Source organism: Biomphalaria glabrata, chromosome 8 (assembly GCF_947242115.1).
Source record: "Biomphalaria glabrata chromosome 8, xgBioGlab47.1, whole genome shotgun sequence".
Classification (NCBI taxonomy): Eukaryota; Metazoa; Mollusca; class Gastropoda; family Planorbidae; genus Biomphalaria; species Biomphalaria glabrata.
The window spans coordinates 23,517,602-23,534,500 of record NC_074718.1 but is presented as its reverse complement, the minus strand read 5'-3'; the positions used below and the strand labels follow the sequence as shown (position 1 = coordinate 23,534,500).

At 36.1% G+C, this 16,899-nt stretch overlaps 1 protein-coding gene across 6 annotated transcripts in view; it reads right to left on the bottom strand.

Moving 5' to 3' along the window:
- Positions 1 to 16,899, bottom strand: part of LOC106054678 (centrosomal protein of 135 kDa-like) — a 46,641-nt gene that overhangs the window by 17,494 nt on the left and 12,248 nt on the right. The window contains exons 1-6 of one of the 6 annotated variants that reach the window (XM_056037798.1): positions 10,272 to 10,295; positions 6,685 to 6,813; positions 5,689 to 5,853; positions 3,471 to 3,536; positions 2,120 to 2,270; positions 561 to 709 (exon numbers count right to left, since the gene is read on the bottom strand). In XM_056037798.1, the coding sequence (XP_055893773.1) occupies positions 561 to 709; positions 2,120 to 2,270; positions 3,471 to 3,536; positions 5,689 to 5,853; positions 6,685 to 6,813; positions 10,272 to 10,280 (669 nt within the window). In that variant the 5' untranslated portion in view covers positions 10,281 to 10,295. The other 5 variants (XM_056037797.1, XM_056037799.1, XM_056037800.1 and 2 more) reach the window with 5 other exon arrangements.

The window sequence follows — 16,899 nt, the reverse complement described above, 5'->3', positions numbered from 1 at the left end:
CCCTCTACCTTTCCAAAACAAATGTCACAATCTTATAAGAGCTTGGTAAACTCAATTTTCTAGCATCCTAAATTACATAATACTAGCCCACAACACTATTTATCAATGGTTTAGCAGCCACAGTGCATTCCCAGTCATCCCAAAGTGAAGGGGTGAGATTAGCAAGAATTACAACAAAATGACAATAAAAAAGTTATCATGCTTTAAATATTTCATTCACTCTTTACATGATCTGCCTCATGGATCACCTATAAGGAACTCTCACTACTTTGCAGACTCTGACCTCTGATCTGAGTGTTTTATAGCCAGTTAAAAAACAGTGACACAATAAATGACAACTAGTTACTTCTGTTTCAGAACTTGCATTGCCACTGGTTTGTGTTGCCCTAACACTTGTCTTTTCAAGTGAAATGTATACATGGACAAAATATATTGAGAAAGAAATGTATGATGTCTTAGATAAATTCTTTCAATCCTCAGAGTCTATTTTTCATGTAACTAAGCAAAATGTTGACTAAATTATAATCTTAAGGTTACAGCAAGAAAAAACAACAACAGACCTCTAAAAACTCTGACTGGGTCTTGTAGTAATCCCTGTCTTCTTCTATGCTGCGTATGAACATATCAAGTTTACTGGGAATCTTGGTTTTCTTGATTACTGGTCCATTTTTCTTCTTCAGCCTCTCTATCTCAAGGACTAGCTCTTTTTCTGAGGAGATAGAAGAATCTCATGAGGATTAGAAAAAGAATATAGGATTGTATTTATAACTAATTACAACTGGCAGGAACATTCTCTAAAAACTCTGCCAATACCTGAATTCTATTCATGTGAGTCAAAAATAAAATGAGTGGAATTGTTTATTTAATGTTGTTTTCTCGTTCAAGTATGTGTTGAATTTTCTTTTTTTCACTGCCTAAGTGTAGGGATTAGAAATCAATATCTAAATACTTTGCTATCTGTTATCTCCCATATGTCCCCTTCACACCCAAACTTAAACAAAAATGTTTCTAGCTTGAGTTTTACAGAGAGCAAATCTGTGTTTCTCACATCCTATCATCAGGAACTCAATGAGCACAAACTGACAACCCATTCCTTCTTTGTGAGAACTGTGGCATTATACCTTTTTTTTATCACACATCTAGTAGCTTTTTATATTTTCTAGTGCCCCAAACCATCTCTATATAACACCATTGTTTTTCTCTCCTATCCATCCATCTAAGTTAGACTTACATTAGCATGATAACATTGTTTCACTGGAATATTGATTATGTATCACTTTAACTAGTTATTTGAAAGAATCTCTGTCAAGTTTTGTGCTGTTCTGTAATGCTCTCCAAAGTATAAATAAGAGACCCAATTATTGTAATCTCTTTAACATTTTAAAATCCTTCTTTAGTTTGTATTTTTCATGCATTTACTTCTGTATTGTTTCTTTTTTCATAAAGATCAATTATCCTAAGTGTTCAATAAGGTATTTGTTGATGTCTAGCACCATTCTTTTCATTAATACTGGTTTGATTGTTGTTTTATAAAAGGCTTTCTATGTAATAATAAAGATGTTTAAAGCTGTCAATATGTCATGGCTAACTTTTACATTTCAAAGACCTCAAACATTTAAACAGATGAAATATTATGAACTTTTTAAAACATTTTTTTTTCCGGTTCACACGAGGACATCGTCATGCTTTTGGTTTCCTGCATACCTTGTACTATTCAATAGAAGCTTTTGTGATTTCTTTCTTTCTCCTGGTAATCCACATATTCAAGATATTGGAATGGTTGGCTGTAATTAGTGCATGTTGTTTGTGGTTGACATGTTAAGAAGATATCTTGTAATTGTTTCTCAATATCTATGTGTATGTCATTGCTTAAGATAAAATACAAACTATGTAGCATCTTTTACATGACTAGGTAGGGATTGATCTGGGATGGGCATAGAGACATAGAAACAGACATAGTAACTCTCTACCTAATATTAATCATTTTTATTTTTTTAATTTAGTAATGTCTAGAGACATAGAAATAGACATAGTAACTCTCTACCTAATATTAATCATTTTTTTAATTTTTAATTTAGTATTGTCTAGCCGATAATAAAAAAAAAAGTTAAAATATTACCATTGGCTGTAAGTTTATTGACTCGCTGTCCAAGACGTTTCTTCTCTTCTGTCACTCTGTCCAGCAGACCTTCCAGCCGAACATTGTCTGCCTCTCTGGTGGACAGTCTTGCTTTTAGGTCTCCAAGTTCTTTGATTAATCTGTTTTGTTCCTGCAGGAAAGCAAACAAGGTAACCGATGCAGCACTAATAGTAAAATGACTGTTTTATTGTAGAATATTTTAACATTGAAAAAATATATTTCAACATATCAAATATAACAAGAGACAAATGCAACTGAATCAAAAGCAATTTAATGTATAAAGTCACACAAAAAAACAACCTTGACAGAAGTCACTTTAAAAATAATTCTGGTATCCATTAGAATTCAATTATAGGTTTGATTTATATAAATTCTCACATGATTGTCCTTTTCCCTTAATTCTGCAAATATATCTTTAATACTTGCTAATGGATAGAGATAAACTCTCATCATCATCTGTGGCATTTTACATCTCAAGAGACCATCTTTTCCCTTTGCAACTTCTTGTGTGACTAAAGAGACCAATCCTTAATACACAGCTGCGGACACAGGTTGGGCATATGTATTACCAGGCGCCGGTTGCATTTTCACCATTCTTTCAGTAGTAGATCAATTCTACATGCTTGATTTATTGTCAATTTTGGCAGATTGTTGTGCCATTAATTCTAAAAATTGCCAGTAAAGGTGAAGACGAAACAGTATAGTCCACATTACCTTTCAAACTCCTAGCATTGTAATAGTAATTTTGGTAGATGGTGTTTGTGACATAATGTATGAATCTTGTCACTAAATTGCATCCCTTGATGTTCATCCCCATTGGGGGCAGATTGGTACAAAGGCAAACACAAACATTGTGATGTCACATGAAGGCCTAAACCTAAGTGTTATTCTCTGAATTAGATATTATAAAGCTATCATTCATCAAAACCAGTTTTACAATAATTTTAAAATCTTCTTGCAACTTACTCATAATGGCATAGAGAGGCACTTCTACAAAACAGAGGTGAAGCAACCTTATCCATAACAAATTTTAAAGGAAGCCTATTTTTCAAAGGTGTGCAAGTTACAACAAATCCTTACCATTCATAGTTCATAGCTTGCACATTACAGGTAACATACAAGAAAAGTCAAGGCATGTAGTTGTCATGCAGCTTCAAACAATAAGCTAAGGCCCTTTTAACCAAGCTAACACTGGTTGAGTGGTAGAACCATGTCCTATAATGAGTACACCAGGGAATGTAGTAAGCTGTTTATCTTTTATAGTTTAACAACCAATGGAATGCTCCCAATAAGTATAAAGTGTTTACATACAAGTAAATGAGGAACTTACAGCTTTGAGCTGGGCCACCGTCAGATCCATGTCTTCCAACTCAAAGCGAGATTTCTCCAGTTCATCCTGTAGCACACAAATACAAAATAGTACAGAATACATTTATTGCATTAAAAAAATGTTATAAGTTATTTAAGTCACATTATTAACATTTTTGTCTATTACATTATAAACGAATGACAAAATTTTCTGATCTATTTGCTGTCGACACTTAATTCACTTTTGCCCCCTATATGTAAACCTATTTAACTTTTCTATATTGTCTTATCAACAAAAGATGTTGTTTACATCAGGTTATTCCAAGGCCAGCATTAGATCACCCAACATTACCAGTTAAGAAAATGTTTGGCATACATCCTAAAGGTTCAGACGAACCTGTGTTACCAGAACACATGACTAGCACATGGGTGCCTTCATTCCTTGTCCATCTATTTTTTTTGTTTAAATTAAAGTAAAGTGTTCTGTAGGTAGATGAGGTAGATATTATACGGTTCACCTATTTCTATCATCAACAGTTAACTAGGGGGCAGATGGAGTAGGTTCCACTTATTTCAAGGATCAGGGGTAAGAATGTCAGATAAAATACTTCAAATACAGCATCAAATTCATAGTCATTTCAGCTAGCTACCCTTATGAACAGAAATGTGCTACTAGCCAGCCCAAATCTAAAAGATTAAAATAATTCTTGCTCTGAGGGAATGAAGTTTATGGAAAATCATAAAAGATAGTGAGCATATCTTCTTATCTTATATAATACAGACGTTACTTCAAAAAAGAAGATGATTACGTCCTACGCATCATGCATTTAGTCATTCATATTAACCAATGACTTAAATTCTGCCAAGTCACTGGTTTTCCTGGATAGCTCAGGCAACCCATTCCATGCTCTAATAGCACTAGGGAAGAAGAAGTATTTGTAAAAATTTGTCCTAGCATATGGCACGAGGAATGTGCCTTTATCTTTGTGTCTTTCAGAGTATTTTATTAAATTTTGTTTTTGTATTTGAAGATTATGGTTCAGTGTTTTATGTATAATTGCTACTTTACTTTTGAGTCGTCTGTCCTGAAGGCTTTCTAAATTTAGTGATTTTAATAATGGTGTTACTCTAGTCAAATGTGAATATTCGTTTGTTATGAATCTCACTGCTCTATTTTGTGTCTGTTCCAGTTTCTTAATGTTTTCTTGAGTTGAGGGGTCCCAAACGGAGGATGCATATTCTATTATTGGCCTAACCAAAGTTAAATAACATTTTAGTTTTATGTTCTTATTTGATTTATAGAAATTTCTTTTAATAAATCCTAATGTTTTGTTTGATTTTTTTGTAGTTTCATCAATATGTGGATTCCATGACAGTTTTTCATTTATTATAACACCTAGGTATTTTGCGTTTTTAGTCTGTGTTACTGGTTTGATTCCGGACACCATAATTTAAGATAAGTGGAATTAATTTGTTTTAGTTTTTTTGTTACTCTTAACAACTGACATTTTTCTGGGTGGAAAGACATGCTCCAATTTGATTCCCATTTCTGTAATTCATCTAATTCTCTTTGTAAAATATCTGTGTCTTGTGTTGTTTTTATTGTTCTATATATTATGCAATCATCTGCAAATAATCTGAAAAAGTATTTTGAACACTGGGGCTATTCACTCTGCAGATGTCTGCTTACTTTTTGGGTTAAGTGTTTAATTTTTATATACTTTTTGTAAACTCTGTCTGCATTAGTTTATATACTTTTTGTAAACTCTTTCTGCATTAGTTTCTTTAAATTTTCTATATAGGTTTTCCTTCTGTTTACAAAGCTTCTTTAGTCTATTATTAAACCAGCATTTATTTATTTTGTTTGATGTGTATTTAGTTGGTATATGATTTTCTATAATGCTTTTATAATGCATAGTATGATAAAGGTCAATTAAGTGTAATGAGGGAGCAGTGACTGAGTGATTAAGCAGTTGGCTTCCAAAACTGGGGTCCTGGGTTTGAATCTGGGTGAAGATTGGGATTTTGATTTTCAGGATTTTTAGGACTCCCCTGAATCCACCCAACTCTAATGAGTATCTGACTTAAGTTGGGGAAAGTAAAGGTGGTTAGTTGTTGACACCATGCTCATTAACCATTAGTCAAAGAAACAGATGACCTTAACATCATCTGCCCTATAGATCACAAGGTCTGAAAGGGGAACTTTACTTTACATAATCAAGTGTGGTAACACTAATGACCTTGGCTTCACTCATTTCTCTGTCGGCAGCTTGAACAACTATCTGTTTATCAGCCTGGAGTTTCTTGGCCACACGCTCCTTGTCAGAGAGTACAGTCTCCAGCTCAAGGTTTGCCTCCCTTAACTTCCGTTCATAATCACGATTCTTATTTTGAAGGTAATCAATCTGCATTCAATAGAGATTATTCAAATCAAACGCCATAAAGGGATAATAATTATAATTCATCTCTTATATGGAAAAATGTGTAATCATACTGAAATAGAATGACTGATAAAAAGCAAAACCTACCAATCATTCTATACATACTTACCTAGCTACATAAATAACAATCTCTGTACACACATTTCTTAACACACACACATAAGACATAGATAGCTATTGCTCTATACACACATGGGTTTAGCTACAATACAGCAGAAGTTTGGATTCTGAGTCTTCCTGCTCCAAGGTGGCTAGTTATCCAAGGCTAACAAGCCCATCCTGCCCAAATCTTTCATTTAGGCACCAGGTACTCACTTTTGCCCCCTCCTCCTGTTAGCGTTAACAGTTCTGCCAAGCATCAACCCTGCAAAAAATTAAGTCCTACAGTGGACCTTAGGCAGCTTGCAGAACACTGTGCTATACATTGACAAACCCAGTGACACTGCTTACCCTGTATGAAGACATTCTTTTGGATGTAACAGTCCTCCATGAGATGCGCCATAGTGCTCTTATAACTGAAGGGGGCCAATGAATCAATGATACACACATACATCTCCCTACACACACTTGACACATACTTATTTCCCTATACACATATACTAGGGTTTTTGCTTATTGTTTGTTTCTATTTTTATTTTGTACTGTGATTCCACATTTTAAAAAAAAATTCACATTTTTTAACCTCATCAATCTTTTAGAACCTGATCCTATTTATAGTTTAACTTCCATTTGTTAATATTGTTACTGATGAATTGAAGATATAGATTTACATAAAAGTCAAGATCGGAACCTCACCTGAATATTGAGGTGTGAAATCATTCGCTCATTGGCCCGATTCTTAGCCTCCAGGGCCACAACATCACTTGGTCGTCCTCCGTCCAACATTCTGGTCAGTCTGTCTATCTCTGCATCACGATTAGACAGCTGGAATAAAAAAATTTTTTTAAAGTTTTAAAAACAACACATTTTATATACACCATTACATCAAGTTTTATCACAGACATTTATCTTTTAATTTTTAGAATTTCTTTAATCTTTTAAAAAACTAGGCACATAGATTTCTAAAGATTTGTAAGCATTACTATTTATGCACAATTTCTACCACAATTTTTAAAATGTGTTTAAAACTTTAAGTCCCCAAGTGAAGGAGCGTCAGTGCCAGCAACAATTATATAACTTTTCCAAGCCTCTTTTTACTAATCACATGTAAATGTATCGCGCTTGTTAAAGTTAATTAAAGTAGGAAATAAACCAGTGGATGATCCTTACTCCTACTAAACCATTCCTATGATTCCAGAGGTCAAAGGTATTCAGAAATTTGGTGAATAGATTGTCATAGATATAGGGTGCTGGAAAGTCTCTCATGAAATGATCACCCAGCTACCAGCACCCTACCTTTCTATGTTTTTTGAATTTTGGGTTCAGGGGAGGGGGTATTGTACTAAGTATGTAAATCTAATTTTTTAAAGTCTGAGCTTAGAATACGTAAACTTTTCTAAACCATACTCAATCACTCTGTGTGTGTGTGTGTGCACATGAATGCAAGTGTGTAATATGCTTGATTTAGAAAATATGAAAGTAGAAACTTTTCCATTTTTGACAGGCCCATTTTGTTTTTATGAAAACAAATCTGTACACAATACTTCCTATGGAGGGAAATGCATCACATCTTGAGAAGGATATTTTCCACTTAAACAACTTTTTTTTTAGATATACAGCATTAGTTTCAGTGCTTCTAAAAGATGAAAACTGGCTCTATGGTTGAAACATTAGTATCCCAATATCTAAAATAAAGCAATTGATTTTCAAACTCTTCAGTGTGCTGCTCAAGCTACATTAGGATTGTAGCTCCAAAAGTAACTTCAAGATGATTGATGGCAGAGGGAGTGGACTTTAAAATGATTGATGACAGAGAGAGAGACTTGGAGAGCCAAAGAAAAAGCACCAGTACCTGAAAACCTGGCAAGAAAAATGATGATTGATGGCAGAGGAAGTTAACTTTATGATAATTGATGGCAGAGAGAGAGCACACTTTAAAATGATTGATGGCAGATAGAGCAGATTTTTAGTTGATTGATAGATGATTGATGGCAGATAGAGCAGATTTTTAGTTGATTGATAGATGATTAATGGCAGAGAGAGCAGATTTTTAGTTGATTGATAGATGATTGATGGCAGAGAGAGCAGATTTTTAGTTGAATGATAGATGATTGATGGCAGATAGAGAGCACACTTTAAAATGATTGATGGCAGATAGAGCAGATTTTTAGTTGATTGATAGATGATTGATGGCAGAGAGAGAGCACACTTTAAAATGATTGATGGCAGATAGAGCAGATTTTTAGTTGATTGATAGATGATTGATGGCAGAGAGAGCAGATTTTTAGTTGATTGATAGATGATTGATGGCAGAGAGAGCAGATTTTTAGTTGAATGATAGATGATTGATGGCAGATAGAGAGCACACTTTAAAATGATTGATGGCAGATAGAGCAGATTTTTAGTTGATTGATAGATGATTGATGGCAGAGAGAGAGCACACTTTAAAATGATTGATGGCAGATAGAGCAGATTTTTAGTTGATTGATAGATGATTGATGGCAGAGAGAGCAGATTTTTAGTTGATTGATAGATGATTGATGACAGAGAGAGCAGACTTTGAGAGCCAAAGAGAAACCACCAGTACCTACAAATCTGATTAGAAAAAAAAACGAATGAAATGAAAGCACAGGTTTTTACCAAACAGACTTTGTCAAAACTAAAGTGACATTCTAAGATCTATGATTAATTCAGTAGTTATTTTGCATGTTGGTCGGCCTATTGTGTTGTAACTGATGTGAACTTGCATTTGACTCTATGGCGGTAAGTTGTAGTAATTATTTCAGTGTAAAGCCTACTTCACGTGACATGATACACTGGCAATCATTTCTCAAGGAGTTCATTAGATCATCTTCCCACCCTCTTTCCAAAACACTAAGAGAGCACAGCTCGCTAGATCTATGAATGCTACAGTTGCTAGCAACTTGTGTTCATACCCCTAAAGAGACTAATAGTCTTGCCTCGCGGTGTTCCACTCAGTTCAAGACTTAGGTCACTTGTTGACGATTAAACAAAATGGTTCACGAAACAAATGTGTCAGAAAGAAAACCCATTAGTCTCGCTAGACTTGCGCTCTGGAGTCGCGGCAAATGTCAAAACTTGAACGCGGTGCTGAACTAATACAAAATTAAAACTTTTGTGCGTGTGTGTGTCATTTTTAATGATCGATACTTCGATCTGGCTGAGTTTGTCATAAGCATACACAGTATCGGAGAGTGTGTACTTAGTCAGGTCGGAGAGGGGGACTTGAAAACATGCCCTGACATGGTTTAAAGAACCTTTAAAGATACCGTACATAGACTTACTACCCCTAAAGTGTGCCCCGCACATGATCGGTCATGTAGGTGTAGATGGAACAAAAAATATATTCTTTATTTCTCATGTTATTTCAAGAATTGAAAGAAACAAAAGATGCGTATGATACATTTAAGTATATAAACAATACTTAATTAATAATTCTAACCACTATTTCAACTAGTCTTTCAATTGTGAAGCGCAAAAGCCAAGTCAAGTTGCTTGCAACTACGAGAAAGTTGTTATCAGGTTGTTTTGTTACAAGCGTTATTACACAAAGTACATTAAGATATTTAGAGACGACAACAACAAACGATCAGTATACTCAAGTTAGAATGTTGTTATTTCAGCTCCACTGTAAGTGTCTACAACAGTATTACACAAACAACACAAAGATAGAACTTGGTGTCACTCAACGATTTCATAAGCAAGTATCTGTGTGCAAACAGATCATTGACACTATATCCCAATGGAAATAAGAACCAAGGCAAGAAACTTGCCGACACCTACAGTCACTACAGATCTCAAAGGAAATAGCTCAATACTATCTCTAGATACTCCACGGAAAAACGTAACATTAATATGAACAAAAAAAAGTCTAAATGAATGAGAAATATTTCTGTATACTTTATGAAAACCTGGGCAGAAATCTGACGCCGTCTCCAGAGAGTGTCTGCAGAACACACAAGACTTTCCAGTGTGCTGTGTCTGAAAAACAAGTCCACGCAAGGTTTGTAAACTCCCTCTCTCGGGGACCGAATCAATATACCGCTTACGTCCCCTGGCGATAAGACCCGGGCGGTGTAAGGCATATCTCCTTTTCTTACCTAGAGATCGATCACACACACACACTTACCCCTGAACACACATACCTCACAGTTTGATCATTACCGACACCCGACCCCATACACACAATACTCCACAGTCTGATCTTTGCCCGCACCAATATCTTACGAACCCAACACACAGATGATTAAATCCACACTTACCAAAAACATATTTCTCAACTGAACATACCGGCACCAAGTCCACTGACTGTCTTGTTTCTAGATAGAACAATGTACAAAAACATATTTCTCAACTGAACATACCGGCACCAAGTCCACTGACTGTCTTGTTTCTAGATAGAACAATGTACAAAAACATATTTCTCAACTGAACATACCGGCACCAAGTCCACTGACTGTCTTGTTTCTAGATAGAACAATGTACAAAAACATATTTCTCAACTGAACATACCGGCACCAAGTCCACTGACTGTCTTGTTTCTAGATAGAACAATGTACAAAAACATATTTCTCAACTGAACATACCGGCACCAAGTCCACTGACTGTCTTGTTTCTAGATAGAACAATGTACAAAAACATATTTCTCAACTGAACATACCGGCACCAAGTCCACTGACTGTCTTGTTTCTAGATAGAACAATGTACAAAAACAATGGCATGTTTTGTTTTCCTTTTGACATAACTGTATGCCGCCAAGTGTTGGACACAGTCAAATGATTATATTAGCGGCGGCAGTTTTTGATTTTATGCCATCTTTCTGTTCGTATAGCCGCCAGTTGAGATATCCTCGCCTATATCAACATGAATGCTACATCTACCTCTGGTCTTCTGAAATAGAACTTACGTCTATTATTTTTTTTTTTTAAATTTCATGTGCCAACTATTTTCCATACACATACACCATTTTGAAAAGAAGTCTCCAAAACGTTAGACTAGTACTGTCTAGAGATGGGAATCGAACCCAACTTTTAAAGTTCGGGTTCGGTTCGGTTAGATTTAAGTTCGAGTTCGGTTCGGTTCGATGACGAGTATAGTTCGGGTTCGGTTCGGTCAGGTCTAAAGTTCGGGTTCGGCTCGGTTCGATGCTATGAAATTATGTAATAGCAAAATTAAGTTATAAGGTTTAATGCAATTTATTAGTTAAAACTTTTTTATTTGAATTTTTACATGAAACAAATACTTTGCAACATATAATAGGCCTATGGGCAATACTTTTTCAAAAATAATGTTGCCTAAATACATTTAAAGCGTTGTAAAAATTTCTTAATGGAGATAGAAATGAAGATGCGGCAGGTTTTCGCTCAAGTCGGCAAGTGGTTTAATTCAGGGCGTGACTCGGCGAATTTTTTAAAAAGGCAAATATCGATGTGCTTTCTTTCAGAAAGCACTATTCATCATAATAAAAAAAAAGTCGAGGGCCATATTAAATCTAATAATAAAGAGGCAGACCTGGCCAATAGAATTATGCAAGGGACATTCTAGGTAGGCCTACATATTGCGCACGTACTTCTATAATGGGCATGATCTTTTTAAAGAAATATTCTTCTTGTAAAGACGTCTCTATCGGGGGATTTTTTTGTTCACACATAAGTCGTCACTATTATAAATTGCAATATACGGAAGAAATTCGACTATTCTGAGACAAAAAAAATGCAGAAGAATCACACTAGCGGAGATGTTTTAAAATGTTTTCTTCAAAACGTTTTGCCCCATATTGTGCATACGCGCCTCGCAAAAAGCAGTCTTCAGTTGATAAGGTCTTATTAGAAGATAAAATGACATCTCCACTTAATATATTTTAATTTTTAAACATGTAATTATACTAATATTCAGATAAGTTACACTAAAAATAAAACTTTTTTTTTCTATGCCCCCTCTCTTTGTTAGTTGGTCGTTGGTTTGTCGCTTACAAACAGCTAGTACAATTGAACCAATATAGGCGTTTTATATTTTTACCGGTAAGGTTAGTATAGATGGACTTCTTATGGTCCGACAGTTATGCTGGGCAGGGCACGTATCCCGTATGAGAGACGAACGTATGCCAAAGGCAGTCTTTTTGTTTTGGTGAGCTAAAAGGTGGTCGACGTTACAGAGGCACCCCACGAAAACGCCTCAAAGACCAGCTTAGGCGTCAACTTTGCTTAGCTGACATAGAAAAGAGCACCTGGTTGCATGCGGCCTTAGAACGAGTCAGTTGGAGTTCACTCCCGAAGGCCGCGGGATACACATTTGAGACCAAAAGAAAATCCGCTGCCGAGGACAAACGCAGACGCGAAAAGAAAAACTAAATCGACCACCTGCGAACAGTGGTTATGCTTGCCCTGGATGTGGCAAAATATGTAGGTCACAGCTGGGCAAGCGCAGCCATGGGAAAAACTGCATTCCTCACTAATCTTCGGACTCAAAGACAAGCCTTATAATAATATATAAACTTAATAAACTTTAAAATAAAGTTATTACGTGAACAACTCAATATAGCCTAACTATTATTACAATATTCACATATTTAATTTGAGATAGAGATGTAATATTAATGAAATATATTGATATTTAAACAAAATCTAGGTCACCACAAAACAACGTCTTTACTCTTTCATGTCTCAAGATTGTCTGCCCTTTCACATTTGCATTACGCTAATTTCATCATCCTTAATGCATTAACACCAATCAATCGCTTAACCTCTTCTTACCGCCACCAGAACACACACACACACACTCTATGACACTCCTTTTTGTCAAGAAGTTGCGTCTCCCCATCGCCCAATTCAAGGTACTAACCATCCCCACCCACGGAAGAGGACCCAAAGTTTGAGAAACGCTGCATTAAAAATACTGATGATCAATAATGCAAAACAGAATAATAGTAAAAATATTCAGGGGCGTAGATAGGAATTTTTCATCATTTGGGGGCCCGGGAGGGGCTGGACCTCTTTGGGGGCCCCTGCATTTTGCGTAATATTGAATATTTATTGTAAAAAAAACACTAATTTGAGTCACCCTTCAAGTGGGGGCTCTGGGGGATTTTACATTTCTCCCCCTCCTCCCCAACCCTTTCTACGCCACTGACAATATTCCAATATGGAATACTTCACAATTTTGTAAAAATAAATCACTTAATAGAAGATAATTAAAATTTATTTTAAACTAGAACACAAATGAACTTATTGTAGATATCTACACTCTCTAATCGGCAAAAAATATTCTACTCTCAACTAACAGCCATCTCAAATAAAAGTGACAATATTTTAATGTCTTTTTAATGACTTTCTACTTACTAGGATCTTGAATCTAGATCTAGATCTAATTAGAGGGCGCCTATTCGACTCAAAACCAATAATGCAAACAGCCCGCGAAAATTCAAGGTTAGGGGGAGAGTCGGCACGTACGGAAAAACACATGGGAATCAAAGAGCGACGCTTTTTTTTCAAAATACCACCACCCCCTCCCAAGTTTTCAAAGTATAATGGAATCATTAGAATTTAAATAAAATATTTAAGTAATTATTTTTTTAAAACACAAAATATAAAAAAGGGATGCAAAAATTGCAAAATTAGTTCGGTTAAGAAAAGGAGGGTTCGTTCGGTTCGGACCAAGCAGTTTCAAAGTTCGTGTTCGGTTCGGTTCGGTCATAAGTGAGGTTCGAGTTCGGTTCGTTCGGTTCGGGTTCGGTTCGTTTCCCATCTCTAGTACTGTCACTGAATGGTGATGACATAGTTGGTGAACGTAAGAATTCAATGATTTTGTTTCTATGACATACTATGTCATTGAATTGAATGTAATACTTTCAACAAAAAAAAAAAAAAACTGTTCGTATATGCAGGGGCCGCACACTGACACAAACTTGCTTTATATCAGTGATGCCCATACTACGGCCCGAGAGCCATCTATGGCCTATGACGCGATTGATTCCGTTCTGGTAAAATGTCTGCCCAAAATGAAGCCACAGAGGCTCAACTCCATTGGCCTCAATAATTTTTGTGGAGGCTCTTCACATGTCCCCCGAGAAAAAAAAAGGTTGAGTACCAACAGTATATAGAATAAACTAACCGCGTCCAAGACCGATATCTCTTACATAGAGTTATATATTTATATATTCCATACAGAAATGTGGGGAAAAGTGCTTGTGTAAACTCTTAATGAAGTCCTAGATCTCTTCTAGTTGCACCGCGTTTTTCCACTCATAACCTTCAGCGCGAAAGTTACAAAGCAGCTTGCATATTTCACTACATTTACGAAGAACAGGAAAACTTATTCGATTGCCGTTTTAATTGTTTGATCACAGCGCATTGAGAGTTGACATCATGTTTGTTAACACTAATGTTTAGGCTGTTATTATAAATAAAATCTTACAATCTATACTTTCCTGTAAATCAAATAGATCAGAAATGAAAAGTCAGAGGGATAAAAGGAAATAATAAATAATAATGGCATTTAGAGAAACCTAGCGCTGAATGAAAAGAGAATTGTGCTGTCAATTACATCCCTCCCTTCCTCCCTCTCTCTTAGATAGATAATGGTAAAGTCTTCGATTCCGAAGATAAAGGAGGAGTCCAGTGTTTCACATGTCTATGCAAACCCAGTTGCGACCTGCATATTCTTCCGCATCTTGTGCAAACAAAGCCATTGTCCCCCGGCGGTCAATATTAAGTTTTCTTCTAGTTTTCATCGCCTGTCTTCCTTTGGTCACAAATGTGTCTCGCAGACTTTCAGTGATCTCCAACTGTCTCTTTCACAGGCCATTTGATGCCAGCTACTTTCCTTTATGCCAGTGAGGGTGAAATGGCGCCTGAGTTTATCTTTATAGCGCTTACTGACACCTCTGTTACGCCGTCCTTCTTTAAGCTCGCCAAAGAAGATCGCAATTGGCATCAGGTCGTTTCCCACATGTGGGATATATATCCGACCCAGCGCAGCTGTTTAATGTTAATTAGTGTTTCTATACTGTCCATACCGGGCTCCATCAGAACATAGTTATTTGTAATGTAGTCTTGCCAGCGTATGCCCATTATGGTGCGAAGGCATCTTTGATGGAAGCGTTCGAGAAACCTTCGCTACAGCACATCCATATTTATGACGTGTCTTGTGATTCTTTTACTACTCAATAAGGTCAACACTTCAATCTAGTTTCCAATTCAAAACAAATTGAATAACAGACCACGAGCGAGATACTGCGGTGCTGATATGCCAATAGACAATTAAATTTGCACAGACGCTTAAAAATGATCGAACGGAGGATCGATACATCGATCGAACCATTAAATTCCTGATCAGATAGGTTAGAAGACTGACTAGACGACAACTGAACTACGTATGCGAAGCGTATGGCAAGAAGGAGGAAGGGGAGATTAGCACAGCTAGGACTACCGGTCACAAAGCTTGACTTTAATATATAGGCTTAACAATGAACCCAATCCCGTGTTGCTAAAAGTGACAGGTACTTGAGAGAAGGGCGTCTCAGCAGCCACTGAAATCTAACGAAGACAAAAGAATTGGGTTAAGGTATGTCCATGTATGCGACACATTCATTAGCTAGAAAATCTGAAGTTTTTGCTGCCCCAAAATGAGTACAAGGGAAGATTCAATACTACTGTTAAAATGTCGGTCCACATGCACTATTACTTGGTTCTCAACATGTGCATCGTCACGACACCCATTGGGCGTCGAATGACGATTTGCCAGTGGTTGACTAAGATCACAGGAAACGTGGATTTTTTTCTTCAATTTTTTGTTTTTTGGGAGGGGGGGGATATTTTAACCTGAAAAACTTGACACTGTACAAAGTTTTTACTTTATTTATTTATTTTTAAATATACTTGTCATTCGAGGATAGATGTAGCAGACAAGTGAACCAGAATGATTTCGAATATTTTACTAGTCCCAGCCTAAATACTTTCAACACTTACAAATGACTAGTCAATCAAGCGGCGTAGAGTAAGAACACGTATCGCCAGTGCTGTGAATCCTAGATTTGTAATTCTGTGGTGAACAGTGACACACGTCATTGAAAGGGAGTTTTTGTTGTTCATTCGAAATACGTCATCGTTTTCACATCCCTAGTGCTGAAGTCAATGTTTTCATTTTGGAACAACCCATGTGAACATGTAGTTCCAGAAAGGGAACGTTAAGAAAAGAAAATATAAGACCCGGTTGTTGTTTTTTTGTTGTTTTTTTTACGGTATGGTTTGGCTTTAAGAGTTCAAGCAGGAAAACAATGCAATATTTGTAAGGAGGTTCTTTTAGCCGAATCTAGGGAAGAAATACACATTATACAAAATGTACACATTGTTTCGCGATTACCGTATGCATACAGCCATTTAGCAATGTTCAATTTCTAGAAGAAAAAAAAAAGGTACAACATGTCTATCAGATATTTACTTGGTGCTTTACGAGTTTAAAACATTATCAAAAGCACAGTTGTTTTTTCAGCTTAACTGTTAAACGTATCGGAGATAAGCCACTGAAGCACGGAGAATGGTAAGAAAACAGAACCCGCCATATGGTTGCAAGTTTCTTCTAAAAGCTTCAAAGTTTTTAAACCAGTCAAACATTTGAAAAGAGTAAATGAATATGACCGACAGTATACATGTATTGAAGACAAGCTAGAGACTCCTTAGACTTCACTAAGAGTGCCAGAAGTTATCGAACTGCCATTCCTTCAACTACACGACGAAGTTCGTTCCCTTTTCTTTCAAAACAAAAACAATGCAAGGTACCATGTCTAGGTGAAGGACATTTATGTCGAGCCACTCTAGTTTTGTAATACAATACTACAAAGAGTTAACTTTTCATTAAAAAGAATTAGTCTTGCAGAGATTATTCTTTCAACGT